This window comes from Lepus europaeus, chromosome 2 (assembly GCF_033115175.1).
Source record: "Lepus europaeus isolate LE1 chromosome 2, mLepTim1.pri, whole genome shotgun sequence".
Classification (NCBI taxonomy): Eukaryota; Metazoa; Chordata; class Mammalia; order Lagomorpha; family Leporidae; genus Lepus; species Lepus europaeus.
In genome coordinates this window covers 109,357,813-109,385,392 of record NC_084828.1, presented here as the reverse complement: position 1 = coordinate 109,385,392, position 27,580 = coordinate 109,357,813, and the positions used below count along the sequence as shown (strand labels likewise).

General features: G+C 41.4%; 1 protein-coding gene and 1 long non-coding RNA gene across 6 annotated transcripts in view; one reads left to right on the top strand and one right to left on the bottom strand.

Moving 5' to 3' along the window:
• Positions 1-1,178: 1,178 nt before the first annotated feature.
• Positions 1,179-14,797, top strand: LOC133774230 (uncharacterized). 2 transcript variants are annotated; one of them, XR_009868054.1, is made up of 3 exons: positions 1,179-1,548; positions 1,742-1,919; positions 14,712-14,797. It is a non-coding gene; the product is annotated as an uncharacterized LOC133774230 (long non-coding RNA). The 2 variants fall into 2 exon arrangements; XR_009868055.1 differs by lacking the exon at positions 14,712-14,797 and adding an exon at positions 13,817-13,899.
• A 439-nt stretch (positions 14,798-15,236) lies between these two features.
• TNIK (TRAF2 and NCK interacting kinase) overlaps positions 15,237-27,580 on the bottom strand; it is a 388,730-nt gene continuing 376,386 nt past the window's right edge. For 3 of the 4 annotated variants that reach the window (XM_062211854.1, XM_062211863.1, XM_062211880.1), the window contains 5 exons: positions 24,012-24,112; positions 21,809-21,958; positions 20,179-20,338; positions 19,796-19,935; positions 15,237-17,690 (listed from right to left, as the gene is read on the bottom strand). In XM_062211854.1, coding sequence (XP_062067838.1) covers positions 17,607-17,690; positions 19,796-19,935; positions 20,179-20,338; positions 21,809-21,958; positions 24,012-24,112 — 635 coding nt within the window. In that variant the 3' untranslated portion in view covers positions 15,237-17,606. The remainder of the gene's footprint in view (positions 17,691-19,795; positions 19,936-20,178; positions 20,339-21,808; positions 21,959-24,011; positions 24,113-27,580) is intronic. The other variant, XM_062211872.1, reaches the window with a different exon arrangement.

The following is a 27,580-nucleotide window of genomic DNA, read 5'->3' as shown; positions in this document are numbered from 1 at the left end:
GAAATAATTGACTCATGGGATTGCTGTGAGGGTAAAATAAGATGCTATAGAAATACTGCTTAGAACAATATGCTGCACTTAGTAATCTTTCATCAATGCTAGCTATTATTCTCTGCTCTCAGTTTTTGTGATTATTTGTTCTCAATTTACCACCCTCTCCAAAAGTTATTGTGTGGTGAGTAGACCAGCTAGGTGAGCTCTGCTCTCCTTTTAACCTGGAGCTTGCACTATTTGTCAACAACAGCAGTTCTATTTAAAAGATGAAGGAGCCACATACTGAGTGGATAGGCCCCTGGATTTGTGTCATTTGTGCCACAAAGATTTAATAATTTCAGGCAAATGCCTTTGACAGATATATATCAATGACAGGTTTCCAATGAACACTGCCCTAAATTAATCCATCACACCAGGCAAAGTGGTCTAAATTGAATGGTGCTGCTACACACAGAAAATTTTTGTTTGAAAATTCTTTTTTTTTTTGACAGGCAGAGTGGATAGTGAGAGAGAGAGAGACAGAGAGAAAGGTCTTCCTTTTGCCGTTGGTTCACCCTCCAATGGCCGCTGCGGCCGGCGCATCTTGCTGATCCGAAGCCAGGAGCCAGGTGCTTCTCCTGGTCTCCCATGTGGGTGCAGGGCCCAAGGACTTGGGCCATCCTCCACTGCCTTCCTGGGTCATAGCAGAGAGCTGGCCTGGAAGAGGGGCAACTGGGATAGAATCCGGCGCCCCAATTGGGACTAGATCCCGGTGTGCCAGCGCCACAAGGTGGAGGATTAGCCTGTTGAGCCACGGCGCCGGCCCTGAAAATTCTTGAGTCATCTCGGTTTAAATCAAGTCTATTAAAACTCTGTGTTCCTCTGATTTTCAATCAAATATGCCTAAATGGTTACAGTAATATGCAGGGCATCTTTGTGTTATGAGTTTATGTCTCTTTAATGTCAGTAGGTTAATCATTTTCAGATAGCGTTTGTGCTTTTTTCTGTCTTTGACTTCGATACCACTTACTGCTGATTCTGGGGGATGCCAGGGGAGACTTATGAAGTTGACATAAAAAAGTGGGAACAAAGATCAGGAGGTCACTGTTCAGTTTGACAAACAGTGTTGCTCCATGTTGTTGACCAATTGGTCACCAATAAAAGGAGTGGTGTCAGGGAGAAACATTCTCATGCCAGCTGTTTACCCGACGTAGGGGGGTTCCAGGAATGTACTGCAGCAAGCAGAGGGGCCAGATTGGTGGTGGAAGGTTGTTGACTCAGGAACTCCATTGTCTCATGGATCTGGAGGAAGCACAGCCAACTGAAATCTATTACCTCCATTCTCTCCAGAAGACCCCCAGTGCTTACAAACGCCACATGTGGGCTGCCGGCATCTCTTCAGAGATACTGGCAGGCAGTGGCAAGACTGGGAAAAGCAAGCTCAAGCAGTATTTCCCTACCCCTTACAATTTGAAGTGACAGCCCTTGTTGGGGAAGGGCAGAGAGATTTGGTCACGTGCCTTGTGGTGTTGCAGTACTTTTCTGTGATTCAAATGAGGATGTAAGAAATTGGAGGTCAGTCTTCTGTGCAATGGCTAATGCACCTGCTGCAGTCCTAGGAGCATTTCTGTGAGCTTCTAGGGGCGACTAAGACAGCTGCAGAATGGAAGCTTCCCTCAGAGAAGCCACTCATGGCCTGATAGCCCTGAGCCCACACTCCTGACTCTCTCCTACTTCCCCTCACTCTCTTGTCTTCTCTCTTCTCCAGGACTCCTCAAGTGGCCTATGCTGAACTGAAAAAGGAAAATGTTTTGCTACAACAACAGTGCAGGCACCTGGATCAACCGTGAGGATCCAGCCAAGCCTTACACATGGGTTCTGTTGCTGCACATCAAGGCCATTGTTCTTCCACCAATGAAAACAAGAGTTTCCACCAGTTTTCCCAGGTAAGAACCCAAGGAATGCAGGAGTAAGGTGTGGTGGAAGGGGTACCCTCCCAGGAGTCTGGAGATGAGCCTTTGTATACCAGTGCTGCTGCAGCTCTCCGTGCCACTTTCAGCCCCTGATGACTTGGGTGGTAAACTCAGAGAGGGCCCTCTTAAATAATGCAGCACTGTGCCTTCAAGACACATAAAAGACCGCAGCAGGGCTAGGGGCTAGGTCTGTTGCTGATGGCTTTGCACTCCAGAGCAAATAGAAATCCTGAATGTTTCTGTAGGTAAATATCCTGAATGACAAATTCTTTTAGTTTTTGCTGACTATGGCCCCAGCCAGGAGGCAGCCCAAACATCAGAACGTCCCTGATCCCTTTGTCCTTATTGCAAAACACACAACCTGACACATCCCTGTCCTTCAGATTTCTTGCTAATTGAAAATTCACTTAGGATTCACATCCATTAATTTGCTGCTACAGAACCAGTTCTGCCGAGGAGATAAGTGTTCCAGATGCTGAGGCACTGCAAGATGGTTGTTTGAAAAGTTTATTGGGTAATGAAATTAAAAAGCATCTCAATTACCAGATGTACAATGTAATGTTTTTTCGAATTGTCACTGTTAACTTCCACTGAGATTGCGGCTGCAATGTTGCTGGGAATATAGAGGAAAAGCAGATCTGGAGGGAACTGTGGGTTTGCCTCTGAAGCCACTGCTTGATTGATGAGGCTAAACTGGAGTCTAAAGACGAGCATTTTTAATTTCTTTTGGATTGGGTATTTGGCACAATGATTAAGATGCTGTTTGAGATACCCACATCCCATATGGACTTGCTTGGGTTCAAATTTCCATTCCACTCTCCATTCCAGTTTTCTGCTAATGTGAGCCCTGGGAGGTAGCTGGTAATGGATCAAGTGCTTGGGTGCTTGCTGCTCATTTAGGACACTTTGACTGAGTTCTGGCCTCCTGTCTTTGGCCTGCAACAGTCCTGGCTGCTGCATGCATTTCAGAAGTGAAATGAGCAGGTGGAAGCTCGCTCTCTGTCAATCTGCCTTTTAAAGAAATAAAAGTTAAAAAACCTCTTTTTTTAATTTTTATTTATTTATTTATTTATTTATTTTTTATTTTTGGCAGGCAGAGTGGACAGTGAGAGAGAGAAACAGAGAGAAAGGTCTTCCTTTTGCTGTTGGTTCACCCTCCAGTGGCCACCGCGGTAGGTGTGCTGCGGCCGGCGCACCGCGCTGATCCGATGGCAGGAGCCAGGTGCTTCTCCTGGTCTCCCATGGGGTGCAGGGCCCAAGGACTTGGGCCATCCTCCCCTGCACTCCCTGGCCACAGCAGAGAGCTGGCCTGGAAGAGGGGCAACCGGGACAGGATCGGTGCCCCGACCTGGACTAGAACCAGGTGTGCCGGTGCCGCAAGGCGGAGGATTAGCCTAGTGAGCCGCGGCGCTGGCCGAAACCTCTTTAACCATTAAACTTTAAGGAATGAAACAAGCCAGTACATCCATATAACAGGATTTTAAACCAAAGAGCATTAGATGAAAATGTGTATAAAAGTCAACAAAAAGTAGTTTGGTTTTCTGAAAAAGGAAAAATAAGGTTTTTGGTACTGCCAGTGGCATAGATAATATACATAAATTTATATATGTCCCCTTTTAAGTATAGAAATATATGAGAATACTTCAAAAGGTTTATGGAAAATGAAATTAATTAAAAGAGAAGTTTAAGTTGGTGCAAAAATTGAGAAATTCATGCATAAAAGGTTTTTAGAAAGCTCATGGAAAATACATATTATGAAGAAAACTATGCATAGATTTTAATTTTTTTTGCACTAAACTTATCTTTGTATCCATCTGCCATGAACTTTTTAAAGTGTGCTCATGTAACACATTAAAATATGTTATTCTTTTAATGTAACTATTGTTTTTTTGACAGGCAGAGTGGACAGTGAGAGAGAGAGAGAGAGACAGAGAGAAAGGTCTTCCTTTTGCAGTTGGTTCACCCTCCAATGGCTGCTGCAGCCGCACTGCGCTGATCCCAAGCCAGGAGCCAGGTGCTTCTCCTGGTCTCCCATGTGGGTGCAGGGCCCAAGCATTTGGCCCATCCTCCACTGCCTTCCTGGGCCATAGCAGAGAGCTGGACTGGAAGAGGAGCAACTGGGACAGAATCCGGCGCCCCAAACAGGACTAGAACCCGGTGTGCCGGCGCCGCAGGTGGAGGATTAGCCTAGTGAGCCGTGGCGCCGGCCTTAATGTAACTATTTCTTTAAACCTTCTCTTGGATTTCCTGGGTATATTATAAGAACTCTCTGGAAAAAGACTGCAGAGATCTGATGTAGAAACAACAGTTGTGAGGCAGGCAGGACCAGAGATATGATTCCTACTTGCAGAAATGGATTCGCTTGGGGTGACACAGCTAGCACACGGTCTCCTGACTTCAAATTCTGTTCCTTGTTTTTTAGGATGTCCCAACTCTTAGTTGTCCCCTTTCCACTTTATTTTCAAGTTTCCTTTTAGTTAAAAAACAAAGAACAGTTTGCTCCCAGGGTGTTGTCACTGCCCTTTGCAGCCTTGATTCCAATGTGTCAGGGACTAAATGCTCTTTGGTGAGGTGCTACTCAAGTTTCAGTTCAAAGAGAAGCATGTTCTTCTCCAAGGCATTATTATTGGAATAATTTGGTAAAAACAGGACTAGACTGGTAATCAGAAGAGCAGGGTGCTTATTTAGATTCCAGAATCAGGTACCCACCCTAAAATCTTGAGCAAGTTATTTCTGACTCTCTGAGTCTGTGTCCCTGTTTATAAAATTGAGGCAATAAATTAGATGAGTTCTAAATTAAAGTTTGAGAAAATATTTAAAATATGTTGAAAAATAATTATAACACGAGATAGATAAAATCAATAAACTGAGAGCAATAAATTGAGTAAAAATGAATATAATATAGATTAAAATACATAAAATTATAAGGTGAAAAACAAGTAACATACAAAGATAAGTGCAGAAATTCAAAAATAAAAAATTCAAATGAGAAAAAGAATTTATAGTCACAAAAGAGAAATCATTACGGCTAATAAATAAAAGAGAAAGGCAAAATTAAAAACCAGAGCAAAAAAGGGAATAGCTAAGTCAGAAGAAATTAACAGTTGTATATAAAAACAGATACGAATTTTTAAAAAGTAGTAATGAGGCCAGCACTGTGGCACAGGTTAATCTTCTGCCTGTGGGGCTGGCATCCCATATAGGCACCAGTTCTAGTCCCGGCTATTCCTGTTCCGATCCAGCTCTCTGCTACAGCCTGGGAAAGTAGTGGAAGATGGCCCAAGTCCTTGGGCCCCTATACCCATGTGGGAGACCAGAAGAAGCTCCTGGTTGCTGGCTTCGGATCGGTGCAGCTCTGGCCGTTGCGGCCATTTGGGGAGTGAGCCAGCGGATGGAAGACCTCCCTCTCTGTCTCTCCCTCTCACTGTAACTCTACCTCTCAAATAAATAAATAAATAAATAATCTTTTTTTAAAAAAAAGGTAGTAATGGCCGGCGCCGTGGCTTAACAGGCTAATCCTCCACCTTGCGGCGCCGGCACACTGGGTTCTAGTCCCGGTTGGGGCGCCGGATTCTATCCTGGTTGCCCCTCTTCCAGGCCAGCTCTCTGCTATGGCCCAGGAAGGCAGTGGAGGATGGCCCAAGTGCTTGGGCCCTGCACCTGCATGGGAGACCAGGAGAAGCACCTGGCTCCTGGCTTCGGATCGGTGAGATGTGCCGGCCGCAGCGGCCATTGGAGGGTGAACCAACGGCAAAAAGGAAGACCTTTCTCTCTGTCTCTCTCTCACTATCCACTCTGCCTGTCAAAAAAAAAAAAAAAGTGTATAAAAAAAAGGTAGTAATAAGATCCTGTCAACCTAAAACTAAGAAGTAATAAAAAAGGAAGGTAAAAATAAATATAGCTCTGAAAAGCAGATATCAGAAAGAGGGTAAACATGAAAAAAGAAAAACTTAGTAGCAATATAGCTAAGAATAAAGTTGTAAGTATATAAAAATAAGGCAAAAATCATAGCAAAAAATTTACTTCTAAAGGATTTTTTTTTTTAAAAAAGATACTAAGTTAACTCCTAGAAAGCAAGACAAAAATAACCTGCTTATAAGAGCAGGTAGGTGTAATGTGTCCTTAGCCAGGCCTTTTGTTTTTATTTGAGAGAGACAGACAGACACTGAGACTCCCAATCACTGGTTTACTTTTCAAATGCTCACAGTGGTCCAAGTGGTTGGTAATGCTGAAGCTGGGTGCTGGAAACTCAACCCAGATGTCTCATGTGCCTGGCAGCAACCCAATTATTTGAGCCAGCACTGCTGCCTCCCGGGGTCCACACTGGCATGAAGCTGGAGTCAGGAGCCAGAGCAGGGTGTTGAACCCAGGTACTCCAATATGGGACACAAGTGCTAGGCCAAATGCTTACCCTATGTGATGTTCTTAGGGCCAGGAAAGTTTAGGCTGATGGGATCCCAGGACAGTTTTAGGATGCGAAGCTGGGGTTTAGTGAGGAAATTTGGGGGCTTAACTCTATAGGAAGTAACTAAGAGAATGTCTAGAAAATCAGGCATGAAATGATTCAACCACAGGGCAGGATGTTGCTTCCACCAGCATCACATGGAAATCAGTCTTTTTCTTGAACATATGGCATTCATTCACCCAGTGTTGCTTGCTTGGGCCATGCAGCTGGCTGGACAAGGATTTCAGAACCCTTAAGGTGTATCAGAAGGATAGGTGTAGGGGCTAAGAGGGTGTGCTGTACACTTGTGCTTCCTGTGGTCAAATGATCCCCACCATCAGCACTTGCTCTGCTTATACTCAACTCTGAACACATGTGCTTTGCCACCCCACTGGGTCTTTCCTGAAGCTTTTCCCACAGTCAGGTGAAGGGCACCTGCTCGTGGAGACCCTCCCGAACCCTTCTAGGCAAAGGTCATCTTCTCTTTGGTCCCATAGCAGTTCCTGCATTCGTCTATCAAACGGTAGACTACTTTCTCATCACTGTCTCTGTGCATGTTTGTCTTCTGGCTTCTGCCTTCCTCTGGTACTCCGAAGCTTGAGGACACTGAAGCTCCTGAAGTGTGGGGATCCCTTCAGCATCAGCTCAGGGCCCCTGTAGAAAAGGCAGCTGAGGGATGGCTGCTTCATTTCCTATCACGTGCATTGTATGTGCTGGGTTTGCTTTAATGACTCATCAAATGTCAGCTCACAGTGGACTCAAATAATTTTAAAAAATAATATGGCATATAAACAGGTAAAAGAAAATACTATGATGATGCTAGAATCTGAGAGTTGAAGGTAATAAGGGCAGCTTTGTGAAAATTAGCTGAGCCCATGATTATTAATGTTATTATACACATTAAACACTCTCCCATAAAACACAGTCATGACCTATTTGGGACTTCTTGGGGGCTTCTACTGTTCACAGTAATATTTCAAGCTGTGAGCCTGAAACCTCAACAGGCATGGGGTGTGCAGTTAAAACAAGGGGTCCAGCAACCCATATTTATCTCAGGCATTGTTTGTAGACAAGATAAATGACTTGTGTATAAACATTGTTTTATAAGTGGATGTGGCTTATTAAATGCAGCTTCATTTAAGTGTTAGTGAACTTTTTGTTGCTTTTCAGTTTGTGAGGTAGATATGATGGGAATGCAGCATATTTTGAGAACCCATATTATAATAAGTAATATTTATTGAGCATGATTCATATTTGAAACACTATGCTAAACACCTTGTGTATCTAAATATATTTTAATATCAAATGTGTTTATGTATTAATAAATTAATCTTAGATTTGAAAAAAAAAAAGATTGAGAACCCAGTCTTTTGACTGCTTTTTCCCAATATTAGTTGATGTTAGTGCCTTTTCTTTCGCCTTTATATAGTTTGATCAATTTTTGAGATAGATTTTTTTAAAACTTTTTCATTTTTTATTTAAAAACAGAGAGGAATTGTTCATCCACTGATTCACTCCCCAAATGCCTGCAACAGCTAGGGCTAAGCCAGGCCAAAGTTAGAATCCAGAACTATGTGTCTCCCACATGGATGGAAGGGATTTAAGAACTTGAGCCATCACCTACTGCCTCCCAGTGTACACATCAGCAGGAAACTGGATCAGAAGCACAGAAGCCAGGACTCAAACCAGGCACCTGATACAGGATACAGGCATTCCAAGTAGCAACCTTAACTACTGTGCCAAACACCAGCCCTGGGCAGTAAATTTCTGTATTGAAAAAAAGGTCTGAATATTTAATTTCTGAAACGCTTGAAGTCATGTACTTTGGATTTCACTAGCCGAGAAAATTTCCAAAAACTAAACTGATGTCTTCACTCCTTCCCCTAGCTGAAAATCTTGTGAAGACTGACAAAACGGCTACCAGCTTTCAATTTTGCCAAACTAGAGCACCTGGTAAAATGAACAGCCATCTATCATTAGCATCCGCTGTCAAATACATCTTAACGTTAAATTGAGAATGCTCTGACTCCAGATGCTTTGCATGCACTTTATAGAAAACTATTTTGCTGATTTTAGCCGTTTGCCTTGGACTGGTGATGACCATGGCCTGTGCTGGTGGGAGGTCTCCAGTGGTGAATGCCTGCTGTCGTGAGAAAGGATGAGGTGGGAGAGCGTGAGCATGACGCAAAGGCCATGTGGATTCTTTCTACTCCAGTGGTGCCTTTGAGCTCTAAATCCATGTGCTGGTACCTGGATTAAAGATGAAAACCTGAGATCATGGGGCACTGGGTACAGGGCTGGAAACTGGTCAGAATCACGGTGCTGCTGACCCATGTCCTCATGGTGGCACTTGGTAACTTTGAACTTTAGAACCCAAATTCACTACTTTTTGGAGTTACTGTCATAGGACATGCTGCTAGTTGCTCATGAAAATATAAAAACAGGGGCTGGCGCCGTGGCTTAACAGGCTAATCCTCCACCTTGCGGCGCCGGCACACTGGGTTCTAGTCCCGGTTGGGGCGCCGGATTCTATCCTGATTGCCCCTCTTCCAGGCCAGCTCTCTGCTATGGCCACGGGAAGGCAGTGGAGGATTGCCCAAGTCCTTGGTCCCTGTACCCGCATGGGAGACCAGGAGAAGCACCTGGCTCCTGGCTTCGGATCAGTGCAATGCGCCGGCCACAGCGGCCATTGGAGGGTGAACCAACTGCAAAAAGGAAGACCTTTCTCTCTGTCTCTCTCTCTCTCACTATCCACTCTGCCTGTCAAAAAATAAATAAAAAAATTTTTAAAAAATTAAAAAAAATATATAAAAACAGGTGTTCAAGTTGAGATAAAATTTTGAAAGAAACACATTCTAAAATGTTTTCACATAAATGAGAACTCTTTTGAACACATATTGTATTGTATCCTAACAACGGAAGCTTGTGATATCAGATTGCTCCCAGTGGCCATGACACCCTGGTCATTTCTTAGTATCCATTTCATCTATCTTCCATATATTTGGACTTCACAAATCTGCAGTTAAGCACCATGGAAACCCTTAAATGGCTTTGTTTCTGGAAAAGGGTAATTAAAATATTGGCCCTGGTTATTTAGCATAAATTAAATCTCAACAGATGGGTGAAAAGACACAGAAAATAGAAGAAAAAGTTCTTTCATTGTTATATGGATTTATATTGCATCATCTCATTATCTTTATTTTTTAAAATATTTCCTTTATTAAATGAGCAAGAAAATACATGATTGAACAGATTTAAACTACAGGTGTACCCTTTACAACTGAGTGAAACAGTTATCAGAAGGCATGTGTCAATTTCCTACAGCAAAATTTCATGCAACAACAGTCAGTGGAGCTGAATATATACAGATGTTCGAGGCTTCCCAGGAAAGCCTCAGGAGTACTGTCACTTGGGAATCACTCAGATGTCATTATATTTTTTGAAGCTGCATTTGGTAGGTGGCTACTGTTTTCTTTTGGTTCTTTCCAAAAACAAAAAACTTGTGTAGCTTTTGAACATTTAGATCAGAAAGCAAAATTCAGCATCCTCTCTCTACATCCAGACTCTGTTCTTAGTGCAATGACAGTAACTTAAAATGGGTCGTTGTCTGTGTAAGTATAGGAGTTTTGAAATGCTGTTTTCAAGGTTCTGTATGCTAGCTGCTCTTCCAATCCTGCAGCGTGGTCTGTTAAGATGATTCATGTTGCAAGAAAGTATATGCAGGGTCATAGCCAGGTGTCCTCTATCCATAATAGCGTTTCAGCAAGGAAAATCTACTGGGCTGTCTACATGAAAGCAAACCCATGCTTTTATGATATAGACTTTGGAGGCACCTTTTTGTTTTGATATTGAAGTGAAAATAATCATTTGTTTCTAAGCTTTTTAAATTACCAAACCCCATTGTTTTCATTCTTTCTTCCAATACTATTATCTACTGTTTGTTTCTTGGTCCATCTCCAGGATTTTGAAGACTAGGTGGATGGTGGCAATTGCAGTGAAGAGCAATAAAGCAGACAATGAGTGGAGAATTGGCAGTGACTTTATATGTTTTTGATAGCAAAGGAGTATTTGTGTAGAGACCTAAAGGAAGGGAAGTAGCAAGCCAAGTAGACAAGTGGGGGAAGAGTTTCTTGACTGAGTAAATGAGAAGGCATTGCCTGTGAGACAGCAGCCTGCTTCGAGAGTATTCTGAGTAAAGCAAAGGCAGCTAGCTTGGCTGGAGTAAAGTGACCAAGGGGAACAGATGAAGTAGCGAGGTGGTAGTGGTGGTTGGGGTGGAGTAGATGACTACACTGTAAGGATGGTGACACGCTCAGGAGATGGGAAGATTTTGAGGAACTTAGTGGAAAAACAGCATAACTTGGTGTATTTTTTAATAGGAAGGGAAAGAAGTTGGGAGTGTGTGTGTGTGTGTGTGAGAGAGAGAGAGAGAGAGAGAGAGAGAGAGAGAGAGAGAGAATCTCCCATTGGTTGCTTCACTCCTCAAATGCCCACAATGGCTGGGACTAAAATCTCAATCCGTGTCTTCTGCATGAGTGGCAGGAACCCCACCCCTTAAGCCTTCACTGCTGCCTTTCAGGGTCTGTGTGGGCAGGAAGCTACAGTCAGGAGCCAGACCCAGCTATTACACCCAGGCGCTCTGTTGTGGGATGTGGGCATCTAAACTGGTGTCCTAACCAGTAAGCTAAATGCTCACCTGGGTGTATGTTTTTAAAAGTATCATCTCAAGCAAGAAATGGCTTGGACCAAGGTGAGTTTATTGGTATATTCTGAAGCTAAGAAAAACAGGATTTAAAATATAGTGGGTTATATGTGATATCTGAAAGAGAAAAATTAAGGGTAACAAGCTTTTCTGGTGTAGAAGAATGGAGCTGCCATTTCCTGATACAGAGGAAACTGCAGTAGGAGTATATTAGTCGGTGGAGTGCAAATTAGTTTTGGACATGTCAAGTTTGAAATACCAATTACATACCCAAATTAATATGCTAAGTAGGATGTTAGACATACATCTGGTATTCAGGAAAGAGGGCAGGGTTTGAAATAAAAATGTAGGTGTTCTTAGTGTATAGATGGTTTTTAATGTCCCAAGACTGGAAGTGATCACTTAGATGTCTACTAGTAGGGCAATCCAGGAAGTCATAGAAGACTGAGGTGGAATGGCCAAGGAGGTGAGAGAACATGAGAAGGATGTCCCAGATCCAAGCAGGAATTTCATGAAGGAAGTAGATACAGTTAAACAGCAGAAAGTCCGAGACTCGATCACAGAACCCGCAGTGTGGTGATCATTTGTGTCCTTAGCAAGAGCCTCCATAGTGAAAATGAAAACCTGGTTTGAATTGCTTCAAAAGACCCCAGGAGGGGAGAAATTTGATACTGCAAGTGTATAAAATTCTTCCTGAGGGCATTTTCTGTGTTGGAAAGCAGATAAACAAGAGGGGCCAAGGAGGATGGGTATAAGGAATGTAGTGAAATCCTCGAGCAGAATGAGAAACATTGGTGATGCAGAAGATAGGGAACAGCTGCTGTGGCAATGGCCTTTATTTGGTGAGTTCAGATGGGAGCTGTCTAACAAATGGGAACAATGGCCCAGTGTCATTTAAGGAACCAGTGTAACTATTCGGAGTAGTAATAGTTTCACTGGATAAGATCAGGAAACTGAGATGCCAGGCTATTTGTAGGATTGTTGAAGTGGATATCAAAATCCCCAATAATTAAAAAAGGTGGTGATAGAGTGATAGTGAGCCAAGAACTAAAGTCTTCAAGCAGTGAGGGGGCGTGAATGAGGGTAACCGGGGATTTCATAGCCAGAGCTTCAAAACAGCAGGTGTTTAGGAGGAGTCACTGTCAAGACGTTGTGATGAGGAACAAGCAGGCAGCCTACTACTATTGATGTTTTATTATTTACATGTTGACAGAGATAGCAGAAAATAATATTCTAGGACAAGGTAGTAGTATCTCTAGGTATGGGGCAGGGTAAGCTTAGAATGTACTAAATCATTTTCCAACTACTGCTTAGACCAACCATGGGAAGTACTTCCTGAAGCACTTTATATAAAGGAAAAAAATTACTGGAAAGTGATCAAAATTTTCTGACTGGAAAATGTGCTAGGATTTTCTTTATCTTCACACAGGTGACACTATATCCAGTTTCAGCAAAACTTTGACCATTTAAAACACTTTTGAAAACTGGAGATTGAAAAAATATAAACACTAACACTTGGCAAACTGAGTTTTCCTCTCCAGAATAAATTTGGCAGCTCTGCAGTCATATTAACATTGTAGACAAGACACCCAAAACCTACAAAAGTAGTTTTACAACATCCAGTCTGTCATCTTTTCCCCCACTACTGTCACTGATCATTTGAAATCATGATTTACAGTAATGTTTGAGATTTCTTGAACAATAGTAGTAGTACCATTCCCTAACAGCCCACAAAAGAGATAAAGGAAAGGGACAGGGACACAGGTAATTGCTATGTACAAATAATGATGCATTGCTGGAGATGAACATTCACCTGTCCACCAGCATTTGCTCGGCCTCAAAAATGCAATATAACTTGGTGCTGATAAAAATAAACCGTGAAAACCAAACCCTATCTGTCAAGGAGTGAGTTTGAAGATATCTGCCCCAAATCAGACATCTGGAAACTGTAAGCACTTTTATTCTTAACTGCATTTTACAGTTTTCATCCAAATGTTTGGCTTCCTGGATATATAATCCATGATTTTTATCTGGATTTAAGATAGCTCAAACTTTTGTTTAAAAATACTTGTGCCGGGATTTTTATTTTGGTGCATTCTGGAACTTCCTGGGTGGTATATCTGCATGAAAAAAGTCCAAAGCACAATGTTATGATCGATTACTGTTGAATGCTATGCAAATTATTGAATATTTGAGTTGTCTGTGAGGAAATTTTCAGAACAATGGTACAGCATAGAAGTCAGAACACTAGAAAATGTTAGAAATGTACAAGTTGTCAGTTGTAAATCTGAAAATTCTCAAGAGATTTTCTTCTTTGCTGGTGCTCCTGAAAAGAGATCAGTTTATGCCTGGTTTATGGGAGACCCATAAAAGGATTGCACACTTCAGGGTTCCTGATATTGCTGACCAAAGCCAAAAGGCAGTAGCATTTATGAGAAAGATTGGAATAAAATGGCATCAAATCTAGACTTTGGGATTTTAGATTTTGTGTTCTAACTCATCTCAGAGGAGGTCAGGTTTTGGTTGGTTAATGTTTTGATTTGGCTAGATTTACATTTTTAAGGAATGAACCAGATGGTCTGAACATCCTTTCAAAGGAGATATTGGAATAGAGGAAGCATTTTAGGGTCATTCAGAATTATCAGCATGTTGTGGATTTTCTCATGTTTTCCTGCGCACGTTCAAGTTTGACCAAAGCTATTTTTTCTCTGAAAAATAATGTAGCACGTTTCACATCTTGAAGCAACCAGAACAAATGCAAGTGATGCCTGTTCAAGCAGACTTTCAAAGACAGCACACAATACTGACACACAGAGCTCTTCCACGTTTCCAGGAAACAGTGATGGCAATCTGTACACGGGATACTAGGGAAAGCATTTTCTTTTCAACGTCATGGAATCTGAGGCCAGATTTCAGCCACTTCCTTGCCTGGCAATGGATGAAACCAAAATGGCTCTGTCCTGAGTTTCACACCCCTTTCAAATCCATGGCAGCAGAGGTAGCAGAGACGCCAGTTACCAATGAGTCACAGAGCAGACAGAAAGCTGTTAGTACGTTGACAACCAGGAATTAAGATACTTTTTTAAAAAAAACATGTATTTGATGCAAGGTGCATTAGAGGTGTGTCTGAGAAAGCAGTAGTCAAAAATATTAGAAAAGTGGAGTCCCTAGTCAAGTGGCCTTGTGGGATTTTGCCTATATGTATCCTGTTGAATAAGTAAGTAGCATTAGGTCTTCTTGAAGAATTGTTCAAAAGCCTCTCCGAAAAAATGAGGACATGGAGCCATTAGATTTTATGTGGAACTTAGTGCAGATTTTCATTTATATTGTGTGCAACGATAATGGTCTCATTATCTAAATAGGCCTTCCAGGTCATCCATTTCTACTACCCAGTGGATGCAGGAATTCACAGTACAGCATCCCTGACTAGCATCCAGGAATACATATACCTGATATACCAGGAAGGTCACCCACCAGACCCCGGACTAAGATTATGCCCAGGCCAGTGGGTTTTTACTACATGAACATCAATTTAGAGCAGTAAGGACTGGAAGCAACTTACTTTGGGAAGAGGGGTTGGATTCTTTTTGTAGAAAATAAAATGAGCCAATTTCTACAGACAAAATTCCCTGGAGGAAGAGGGATACTAACTAAAGACATGTTTATTAAGATGGATGAAGAGCAACCCTCCAACACCTGCAAAACAAAAAAAGGAATTAAACCAAAAACTTGGAAATTGTGTGAGCCACAAGGACACCACTCTGAAATATTCTGCATGGCCTGGGCCTTACTGTGTCAGGGTTAGGGACTGGCCCGATGGAGGAAAATGAATTTGGAAGATAAAGGCTTCCAGTAACTCTCTTTAAGTGTCTTTTAAGGAGCACACGTTTGTGGGGGCTCTTTCAAACTTGTTTTGCTTTGTGCTCAGTGTAAACTACTTGTACAAAAATATAAAAGGCATGGCTTGATGTTTAACGTTTGTGTTTTATTGTTGGCACCAGAAAAGCTCATGTTCTATGTTATGTCACTGTACATACTGTAAACAAGACTGCATTAATATTGTTTATGATTTTGTTTCAATGAATCTAGAGTTTAAAAAATACATTCACAAACTACCTTATGTTTAAACACAATGATTCCCTTTTATTTCTTAACTGTACCCAAATCCCACAATAAAAAAATCATTTAAAGCTGTGTGTTTCGAACTTATCACTTAGAAAATAAAAACAAAACAAAACATAAAAGATCAGTTTGCAACATAATTTAAAGAAGCTTCTGGTTTAAAATACCACAGCAGCAATATAAAGAGCTGGTGGCAATCACATTTGGGGATGAAACTCAAATCAACGTGTTTTGTCCACGTCAGCATCCAATTACAGTAGTTGCTAAGTTCAATCCAGAAAGTTATTGCTAAATTTGTCACATGAAATTTGTGAAGATCATATTGTTCAGCAGCACAACCACAGCAGTAAAAATGAGAACGGGAGGCTTTCATTGCTTCTGAGTGCTAAAGGGACTGTGATGAGGACATCTGGGGTAGCTTGAAAATAATCCTCAATTGCAGTTCTAAGATTCCTGGTTAACATAAATGCAAATGATAACCACCTTTCCAGGAGGAGCATAAATATTTAATCCAGAAACCAGAATATTTCTCCTTCACTGCCCCCATACCCTCACCCAAACCATCAGATTGAAATGGCTCCATTTTCCTAATGCATATTTTGTTCTCATTAATTGCATATCAGCTGCTTATGGATTTAGGCAAAATCAGTAGGATCACATATCTTTTTGGATCCATTTACTGTAATTATTTTCTCTGGAAACAATTTTCATTGTTGAAATTTTTTTTCCAATTTTTTTTTTTTATGAACAATTTGGCCAACTACTGTTTTTTAAGGAAATATGAAATACCACCTGAGATTGCCATTTGAGCTCTCTATATGTCTCCTGGAGATAACACTGCTGTGATGAACAGTGAAACAAAAACAAACAAAACGAGGTAGGTTAAAACAGGAAGCGCAACACAGATATCGTTTTGCAACACCTCGATACCACGGGCGGCCATGCTTGTAGCTTTGGAAAAAAGAAATCCCAGACAGTCACGTAGAAGTTTAAATCATCCGAGTAAGAGTTTAGAAGGAACAAGTCAACCTGAACTAAATACATACATATCTCTGCACAAATGTTGCTTACCGGATGTCGGGTAATTTGGAGGAAGGTCAAGTGATTTAGGGTCTCAGAATTTTGGCTAAAGCCTTGCTTTCAAGTTCTCTAAAATCTGAGGCAATGCTGCCTGCTGTGTTAGAAGCAGGCTTAGGAGTCTAGTCCCTTTTTTCGCCGACCCAGGGAGAACACAGGCAGCTCAGAAACATTTCTTATTCATCTTTTTCAGTCACAGTTTTCATCTTGAGAAAGTGGCACCCCAAGGAGAGAGCTGGGAATGTCCAGAGCCTGGATGTCATCTTACCTACCCACCCCCCTCCCCAATGCTCAGAACAGTCTCCATCTTAATGAAGCCCAAACCAAGTGACTTCTTAGCCAGGAGGCTTTGTGCATTTTACAAAAGTGTGTGTGGGGGTAGGTGGGTGGGTGTGTGTGTAGGCAGGCTTGTTTCCTAGTCGCTCTTTCTGTCTGACCTCATCTTCCATCACGTCTTTTTCCCTGATCTGTTGCATTTAGCTGAGGTGACTTTGTGTTAGAAGTCCCTCCATTGCTAGGGCCAACTCACCTCAATGCCATTACTATCCCATTCAACACACTCTGTTTCATAAAGGGCCACGTAAAAGTATGGCCTGTCAGAAAAGTCATAGTTGATTTTTTTATTAGATTAAGGCTAGTAGTTTAGCCATTTAAAATCTATTTCCCAAAAGAGGGGAAAACTAGTATTTTTCTTCTCAAAAATTCATTAGCCAGTTGCTATTAAAAAGCAACCTCTGGATTGGTGAAGGCAAGAGTTCTTAAGTTACCCCATTATGCAGTTATGGCCTTCAGGGTAAGGGGATAAGGTACATTTATTGTGCTGTCTCTCACCATTGGAAATTGGAAATTTTACAATATCATATACTTAAAACTAGCAGGCAGACAATTAAAAACAGACTTATTTTCTCAGTATGCATCATTTCCTCATTCTTACAAAGTAAGGGGATAAAGAAAAGGTAAAAAAACAAAACTGAAAAACACAAAAATTCAAAACCCATCTAACACAGCTTAATCATAAGAGCACACAATATTTGTTTCTATCCCTAACTCCGAAGGGCACATGGTCCATCTTTGTAGACAACGCCGCATTCTTGGGGATCTCCTGGAAATTCTTGCCACCTTTTTCTCTCCTTCTCAACCAGGCTGCAACACTGAAAGACGGACTGTGGGGAGGGGTGGAGGGAGAGGAAGAGGGGAAAGCTGTCTGTTCAATCAAGCCTTCTGATTCTGCCTCTAGACTGGCATAAGTCCGCATGAGTTATGTTCTTTTAAATTAGAAATAATGCCATGAAGATAAGTGCCAAGTGCTCTTCTGTTACCAGTTCATCATGGAATTTCTGTTGAGGGTCATGAAAAACACTTGGCTACTTCCTCCAGATCGCACGGATGCAAAAAATACCTGTTTGAAATTAAAAAGAAGTTAGTTCAACTGCATGTTTTTTTCCCCTCTTTTCTTCAACCGTCCATCCATTTTCTCTCACATGTCTTATTCCTTGTCATGTGCCAATGGCTGGTGTTTGTAAAGTGCTTTTTGACATAGTGCATCCTATGTAAACACTCTGGTGTATTGGCTTCCAGGGACATTGAAGGGGCTCTATCATTATTTGCAACATCCCTTTGGGTGCTCACATTTTAAAAGGGAGTATTCCTGCTAGATTAACATGCTGGATTTCTGACCTAGGACACAAGGGATCTTTTGTTAATTGCTAGAAAGGCACAGAGGTTCCCCTCTCTCCCCTATAAATGACAAGGCGGCAGGCTTTAGCATGGAAAGGAATCCTTTCAAATTGCCAAAATCAAGGGGGAATTTTGAGCCTACTGGCTATTTTACAAATTCAGTTTCAATTAAAAAAATTAAAATATAAAACATTTAAATGGGAGCATTTAAATTTAATTGGGATCAGGTGTTTAGTGCCTATTCATTTTGGCATGTCAAGAGTTCACATGTGGCTCTCTGCTGATGTCGGCAGATCCTAAGCCAGGTGAGATAATGGCATTAATAAGGAGAACCACAGTCCATTAGGTCTGAGTCTGCTAAATCATTTTAGCAAACAACTGAGAGAAATGAGCAAAATTTGGGTTGCCGCTTGCTTGAGCTGAATGTAAAGTTTCCACTGCCCCGGAAACTATTTGGGGCTGTGGTATAGCCCTTCAATCAGCCAACATCTAACTTTGGTCCAAGGCATTTGCTTTTGTCACTAGTATAAAGTCTCTGCTACTTCATCTCCACAACTTCTTCAGAAGAATGCTCTTTTCCAACAACTCTGTTGGGAAGTTTGGTGGAAATGCTTGTCATTCAGCTAATGCTACATATGAAATTAAAGCTACTCTTAGGGTCAGTGAATCAAGATGGGGAAGGACAGACGGAAAACCACAATGAGGGGAAGAAAGGGCTGCTTTTCTCTCTAAGCTGTGTGTCCTGAGCTCTAAGCCTAGGGCTCTAGACACTGGTGTGGTCCTCAGCCTACTCCTGAGGGTGTGGCACAGCTTGGGAACAGGACTGCCGGGGCGGGTCTCCACAGTCTTCTTATTCCTGAGGCTGAGTGGGTACTGGAGTTTTACTAAGTTAGTTTTACTTTCTAACCTGCTCTGTTAAGTCCCTGGAACCACCTTGGAAACCCACAACTGTTGATCACCCCAGACCACACCAGGTGAGAGAGGTTGGCCACAGTCTCATACAGTCTAGACCTACACCACCAGCCTTGCCCCTGGGGAACTAGATGGACTAAGAGATGTACAGTACTTCAACACATCATATCTTTGTACAGCTGTTTGGGGAACAGTATTTCTATTTTGGCCACAGCCACAAAGGATGACTTCACAAATGTAGTACAGCTTAGCTACTAAACATTCTAGGTTATGCTCTAGAGGGCAGGGTAGAAACAGCACTGCTGCAGAATACCCCTTGAGGTGACTGATCACGCCAGATCACACTAGATGGACACAGCCCATGTCACTGGAACACAGTCCCCCTACGACATTTCAGAGGAAACATGGCTGGAATGACACAGGACATGGCACTAGTTGAGTTTGTGATTGTGCATTTCTTAAGGAATGGGTGACATTTTAAAAAAGTTTACACTTCTACACACCAAATGTTTCACACTGAAAGGTAAATGTAACATGATGGGGTAGTCCCGCAGTGACTTTGTGAAAAGTCTAAACACGGAATAGAAAGTTGACCCACTGTGAGGTGATTAATGATGGGCCAGCTGCTCTAAGTGCTTCAGATAATTTGGGCCTTGTGCTGAGTCATCAAACGGCTTGCAGGACACAAAAGTTGCTAAGAGTTTACAAAAAATTTCTATATATCTTCATGTCTTTTTTTGATATGTAATAAGCTTCAAGTGTTCACATGAATCAAACCAAATAATGCCATTTCAAGATATTGAATTGTTTAACACAGATGTGATTCAAATCAGTATAAAGGAGAATGAAGGTTTCACAGGTACCTGGTGGTCTCTTAAAATGCAAACACTAATGCAAATGTTGAAACGGATTTACCTTATCATTTCTTTCACATAGAAACTTTAACCTTTGAGCTCGCTTATGCATAAATACTCCATCCAAATGTCCTGTTTCCACTGACCGGATCTCAATAGCTTTCTCGCCCCAGCCCATTATCTGATTGGAATGAATGTAGGCTGTCAAAAGGAATTTCCAAAACTGCATTAAAAACATTAGATGGGCAATAACTCACAGCATCTGTTCACATCTTAACCACAAAAATGACAAACGACTTGAGATAAACAGACAAAGCAAGTCTTACAAGTGTTATTCACAGACTTTTTTTTTTTTGTGGAATCAAATGGTTGTTTCACATTTCTTGATTTTCGTTTCATTTGGGGGGTGTAACTGCTGAAGGAGATAAGGAATGGTTAACCTACCCACAGACGTGGGCATTTCTCCCCATTGCAGCACCACATCCTTAGTTATCCGGCCATAGGTGTTTACGTACACCCCCTCATCCTCATAGCAAACAAGCATTTCCATTCCATCTGTCTTAGGCAAGATGACAATAGCATGAGGAGTGATATTGCCCTGAATCTAGAAGACAAAGAAAGGCCAACCATTATTTGTTTAAAAATAAGATAGCATCTTGACTATTCATCTCTAAGAACTGCAATAAACAGTTTTTCTTTCTATTTTCATTCTAGAGCTTGAAATTCACTTTAAGTTAACCAGTGATGTGTCAAAAAAACCATGTTGAATATAAACTTAGTACTGCTTCTAAAATGATGAGGAACACAGGATCAACTAATCTGAGGGAGATGGCCTAAATGGGATGCCCATATGAACTCCTACTAAGTAGGCTGTGAGTGTATAACAGATTATTTATCTGGTTGCCTACCTACTGGAATAATCCAAATTGATGGTTCTCTTAGAAAACAGTTTTGAACCACTCATTTCAAAATCACACTAATATGTGTCAATGGGCTTGCACTAGGAAAAGCAGCCTGGTGCTGCTGAGATCCCCTGGGTGAGCCTGTCATGGCAGCCCAGTGTGTATGTACGGATAAGAATGAGGTCACTGAGGATGAACACAGTGATGCTGAGCCCAGCTGCTGCTTGAGAGCTGACGCTGGGAGTCCTTGTATGCACGTGGAGAAAAGTTGTACTGTGCAATGAATGACAACTCTGTGTGCCCATATGTGTGTAATGTAGTAAATAAAACAAGGTTTTCCAACTCATGTATTTCTTTAGAGAGAAATCTTCAAACTCTCAAAAATACCAATCAGCAACAGATTAGGCCTCAGGCTTGCCTGATAAACAGTCTCTACTGTAATGCAGTATTGGGATTATGTACAAGGCATACAGTGTACCTTCTACCAGCTCTCCCAAGGAGATTCAGGTGCTGCATTTCCCTTTAAGAGTCATGTTTGAAGTAACATGTCTTTACAGGGATTTGACTATTCTATTGTAAATAAGAGCAGTCTGCAGGGTCCTTTGCCAGGATTTTAGGTCCATTGCCTCATTCTGTGCTGATGATTACTCTGTGGGATAGCCCTTTTACCCCCATTTTAAGGTGTGAAAGTTGAGGGCTGGAGAGGCTACCTAATGTACCATGACAAAGCTAACACATGCTACAGAGCCAGGGTATAAGCTCCTGTGTCTCATGATAGGACACCATGCTGCTCTGAGGCTGAAGTGAAAACAGCAGATAAAGGACTTCCTCCAAGAAATTCTTATCTGGGCATTCGCTTTCTTCCACATCAAAAGAACCAGTCTCCCTTCAGAAACTAAAAATGAGCTACTTTGAAAAATTCATGCCCTGAGGGAAAAATATCAAAGGGTTTTAATCTAACATCCAAAGAGATAACACATAGAGTATCAAGTGATTCTATTACGTTACTCAGTTTTACAAAGTTGTAAAAATTAGTTAAATCGACATGTTTTAGGTATTAAAAACATTCTGTTTACTCAGCAAGAGACAAAGACCCATGTGCTTTACTGATTAGTAAATGCAGGATTTCTACACAGAAACAAATCTTTTTGCATACGCTTCTGGGAACTTACATGAGATGGTATGTAGATATCATAAGAGTTTCCTGAATCAACATCAATTACATGGAAACCAGTGTGTGAGCCAAAAATAACCTTTAACCTTTGACCTTCCTCTACGGTGAGATCAACTAGCAGGGGCTTGTGCTGGAGATCTGCAAAAGACTTTAAAAATCACCCCATTAGTATCTCCATCATTCAAAGAGGTTATCTTCAGGATTTTTTCCTTTAGACATTATCAGGAGGAAGTTAATTTGTGGCTTTCTTAAATTGAAAAGCTAGGAGAATTCTCTTTAGCTTTTCAGACTATTCATATTCAGGCTCTAAGAAGAAGGAGTATAGCACCTACTTATGCCCCTTTCTCCTTTCCTCTTTAGGGATAGGATGAAGGTTTACAGCTCTCAATTTTGATAGTGTCACTGTAGACTTAAAAAAAACATGGTGACTGGGTACAGCTGTTCTCTGCTGTTTATTTCTGCTGTTTGTCCTCTGGACAAAGTGCAGACATCTCTCTGGGCTGTTTTTCCCATGTAGCCACCAGGCCTGGGCAGGCAGCCTGCTCAGGGTTAATGCGCATGTTCTGGGTACGATGTCCTTCAGAGATTAAGTGGGTGTCAAAGTGCTATTATCTCTAAACTCAGTGTTGCAATCTGAGACTTGGGTGTAGGTAACAGAAAGAGGTAGAGGTGGCACGTCACACGACTTCTGGCTTATTCTGCCTACTAGAATTTAACTGGAGACAGAACAAAGAAAGCTCTTGCCAGGTTTATCAAGTTTCTGTGTGCTTTGATCCAGGGCCTAACCCAAAGTAGATGTCAAGTGTTTGCCTTTGCCATTATTTGAAAAGACTTGAAATCTTGGAGATTTGAAAAACCACAGTCGCCTTGACAATAATATCACTGCCCCTTACAGACTCCTCTCTGCTTGTCTTTTGCTAATATCATATTCACAGCATCAGAAGCAGTAGCCTCCTGGCCTTCTTGACCCCTGCTAGCTATGCAGTCCTGATTCAAGCTCTTGCCTATGCTTTTTTCCCCCTCTTTCCAGGCCCTGGTCTGGTCTGCTGAACATAGCATTCTGCAGTCTTCTGTGCTTTGGCTATTACACCAATGACAAACTTCAGAACCAGAATGGGAATAGGATTTTGATTAACAATCTTTTTGCAAATAGAGATTTTGCCAGAATAGCAGCAGCACTTTAGGTTTTAGGAGTCACCTCATAAGTGTTATTATTAAAATATATTACAAAAATTTCATTCCATAAAAGTGGGTCTATGGATGTGAGCCCATTTCCATTGATGGATTGATCTTCCTGAGCACATCACAAATGATCTACTTGTACTAGGGGAACAGGATGCAAGTGGGGTGATTAAGCCTCAGAGAAGATCTATGTAGCATTCCAAGGGCAGCTTCTGCCCTCACCTGCCCTATGTGGCAAGAAACAATGAATAAAGACATGAGTAACGAGCCAAAGGGAGAAAAAGTGAGTGGCAATGAGATATGGAGAAAATGAGAGAATATAGATTAGGTCCCATGGGCTGTGGAAGGGCCACGCAGCACTGAATATATAAGGGTGCCTGCAAGTACTGGTCTTGCCAGCATTTAGGGGTCAGCTTTCATAAACTGGTATCAACAGAGCTAGAATCTCCCCATCCCGCTGCTATTGAATCTCATGAGTGACCAATCCAACCATGGACTCAGACAAAGTGAAAAATGAAAAGGCAATCAGAACTGAAGAATACAGAGAAACTAGGTCCCCTTCAGTATTCGTTTCAGAGAAGTCTAATAGCAGTGTGGATTTATGGGCATCCTGAGTTTTCATGACTTTACCCAGAAAAATTGAGGAGGATTACAGTATTTGGAGACTCAGTTCAACCTTGAGTGCTGCCACTGGTCTGCCCTTTTCAGACAAAATATCAGCACCCTAGTTCGGATAGCTTTACAGCAAGTATTGAATACTATCATTAACAATGGTTAGCCCAGTAACCATCCCATATTAATTTGCTCTTGAAGTTGATGATTTACAGACCTCAAATAGAGGTGGGCATACAAATTTCAATTTTGAATAACTTCATAGAATTTTCTAGTATTTTAAAATAATGAAGAGTACCTATATATCTAAAATAGGCTTTTACACATAGGAAAACTGGTGCTGGCTTATGTGGAAAACAGAAGTGGCAGAAACTGAAAATAAAAAGAATAAGCACATGCCTGCTTACCTTAAATGCCATGAACTTATGATATGGTTTAGGAGCCCAAGCATATATCTCCACAGCATTCTTTAAGGCAATCACCAAGAATTTAATCCTTTCATATTTAACTGTAATAGAAAAATTATGAAAAAGTACATATATTTATTCAAGTTATTTGTGTTAATGAATGTATAAGCTACAACAACAAAAACAACACACACACACACACACACACCCCTGAAGATGATGCAACTGGTGTGCATTTAGTGTACTTCGTTGATAGAATACTGGGGAATTTTGCTTTTTATTAAAGGCTCTTTTATTCATCCTATGATTATCTTTAGCCACTTGATCTAGATGTTAATATTCATTGTACTAAGAATCTATGTAATTTCCTTTATGTTAGTTTGCCTGGCTTTTATGTTCACTGACATGTAAGTAACAGAGCTGGCAGGATGGTAGAAAAATTAGGAAACAAGTAGAGACACAAAGACTGCCATTTGCTTATTATTCAGGTTTGAATTCTAATTATTGAATGAAATAATTGCTTGTTTATGTTTCTTAGAAATTTTAGAAACCAGGGCCGGCACTGTGGCATAGTGGGTAAAGCTACCATTTATGGCACTGGCATCCCATATGGGTGCCAGTTGAAGTCCTGGCTGCTCTACTTCTGATCCCACTCCCTGACAATGAAGCTGGGAAAGCAGCAGAGGATGGCCCAAGTGCTTGGGCCCCTGTACCCACATGGGAGTCTTGGAAGAAGCTGCTGGCTGCTGACTTCAGCCTGGCTCAGTGTGAGCCATTGCGGCCATTTGGGAAGTGAACCAGCAGATGGAATACCTCTATCTCTGTACCTCTTACTTTCAAGTAAATAAATCTTTAAAAAAAATAAAAGGGAAAAATTTAGAAGCTACCAGTGTACAATAATTTCTGAACATAATAGTCTGTTTCCTAAAGAGATTTCATAAGAAAAATTTTAATCTATTTAGATAACATGTTAAATTTTCAATCGTTGTCTTCATGATTTTTCATGATATAAACTCTTTATGACATGATCTCTTTTAAGATTTCCTCACCCGAAACCTAGGAAAAGACTCAAAATTAAAACTTAAAATAGCCTTGAGAATCAAAACTGCTGAGAACATACTGTAGTTCAAGTGAAATAAATACTTTAAATGGCTCTTGCATATACAATTTGATTGTTTTGTTCTTATAGTTTTGAAATTTTATGAGAATTTGAATATGCTGAATAATCCTGTGCTACAAGAGGATCTCAGGGTTGTCGTGGCTGGAAATTCACAAGAAAAACAAAATGGTGACTGCAAGTTATTTGGATAACTGAGGATTACAGTATGTCAATTTTCCAAATGCTAATTATCAAGCATTGCTGTCTGGTTACATGTCACCCTACATGTGTGGACACACACCAGCCTACTGATATCAGGACAACGCAGAGAGACAGGAATGATTCGAAAGAGGTCAGAAATGTTAGAAAAGCTAATGGCAGACTGGATATCTGCAGCCAAATGGAAAATACTCACAGGAAATTTTAAAGGCTTTATCAGAGAAACGTTTAGAAACAGCTTCAAGTCTGTCCATAAAATCTCTTAAGTTACATTGCTTTTTCCTGAAAACAAGGCCTTTGCTTAAAGAAGTCTGCTATCTCCAAAAGACGACCAAACAATGCACACGAGTCTGAATGAGATGCATGTTTGATAATTTAACAGAAGACAAGAAGAACATTAGAATTGCAGAGTATCCAGTTAGACGGTACCAAGTAATTCTGATTCCTAAACAAAAATGTGCAGTGGAACAGATAATAGCTTCTATTTCATCTTCTGTTTCATCATCTTGCTGTGGAAACACTCCCCTATGTGGTCTGCTTTGTGAATACTGCTGTGTCCTTTGAATATGGGTTTCTTTCTTAACAAACACTTCTTAATTGTTAGGTATGTGCCTAGTACTGTGCTGAGCTGGAGAGCAGTGGATTCCGTGTACAGATACATGTCCTTATAATAAAATGCATTATAATTAAATGCATTTAGATAAGTTTATCAGTACATGTCCTTATAATAAAACTTCTCTGAAAAATCTTACACAGTCGTGTTCAAGTGTTAGAAATACAGGCCTTCTTCATTGTCTTCTAAGCTGCTAGTATCATTGCTGAGCAGTCCCAGGCCGCCGTGGGACAGTCTCTAACACAGAGTGTTTTCCCATTTACTTCTAGTCTGGAAGCTTTATGGACCTCCTCACGTCCTGGCGTTCAGCTATCATGTTGATATACATTGTGAGTCTTCTGTGTTTTTTTCACTCACTCTCCTGAGTACTAACTCAGACTTATTCAGAATCCTTTAAATCTGGGATTTAAAACCCTTTACTTTTAAAAACATTTTCTCGTATCCTTTCCTCCTCTTCATATTTCTTACCTTCTCTTTTTTCCAAAACACTTATAACTTAGATGTTTGAACCCCTTGGACTTCTCTTTTCATTTTTTTCTTTCCTTTTTCTACTTCCTAAGAGATTTCTTCATCTTTATCTTCTAACACATCTGTTACACTTTCTATTCCTGTCAAAATATTACAGTTTCTGATTTTTTCCTTGGGTTCCTGAGTGGCCTCCCATCCCCTTGTTTCAGCTTTTAAAATCACTTTATTCTTTAAGGTGGGACTAAGTAAGATGGTGGCTGAGTAAGAAGCTCTGGCCACCACCTGCTCACACAGACACCGATGTGAACACAGCAAGTCACCTTCGACAAGAACTACAGAGCCAGCTGAGAGACCACAGTGCCGCATTTTGCTCTAATCATGGGAAAAGTCCCATTGAAGAAATCAAGAAGGAAAGAACTGCCTGTGTCTTTCCACCTCCATCCAAGGAGCATGGTGTAGAGAGACACCTCCTGCTTGGGAGAAGAACAAACAACCCCAGCGCCAGGCCCACTGTGAAAATTTCAGACCTTTACCTCTGGAATATTTGGAGGCTTCACAGCCAGCTGGCCTGTGGCACACACACTCCCCTGCCAACTGCCAGCAGATAGCAAACCTCCAGCCACAGAGAAGCCACGAGAGGGAGTTTAGCACCCATGTTTTAGACATCAGAGTGGAATCTGCTGTGCCAAGTTCCAGCACCTGTAAAGACCTAAGGCTTTAACCACGTATATCTGCCACTCCACAAAACACTCTTGCTCACATACTTAAGCTCTAGACTTGCCTAGCACAGGCAGAGATCAGTACTTGTGTGTGTCACGCCATCCCCAGGGTGGGCCTTGGCTGACTCTCTCCAGATTCTGTAGGGACCTGTGAGTGTTGGGCCCAGGTAGGACTAGCCTGGGCAGCCAGAGGGCTGTCTTTATTGCCCTTTCCAACCTTGGAAAGAAAGCAAAAGGCCACGGGACTGTACCCTGGGACTCAGTACTGGGCTGGTAAAAAGCCCCATGTTGGGCAGATCCCAATGGTTTCCATCCCTATCCCAGTGTCTGTGGACAGTCTCCAGACTTGCCCTAGTCTCAGGTACAAACTTACTCCCTGGTGAGACAGACTTGCCTTGGTTTGTATCACCACTATCACCACCAGATGGTCATGGGCCTGGTGACTGAGACC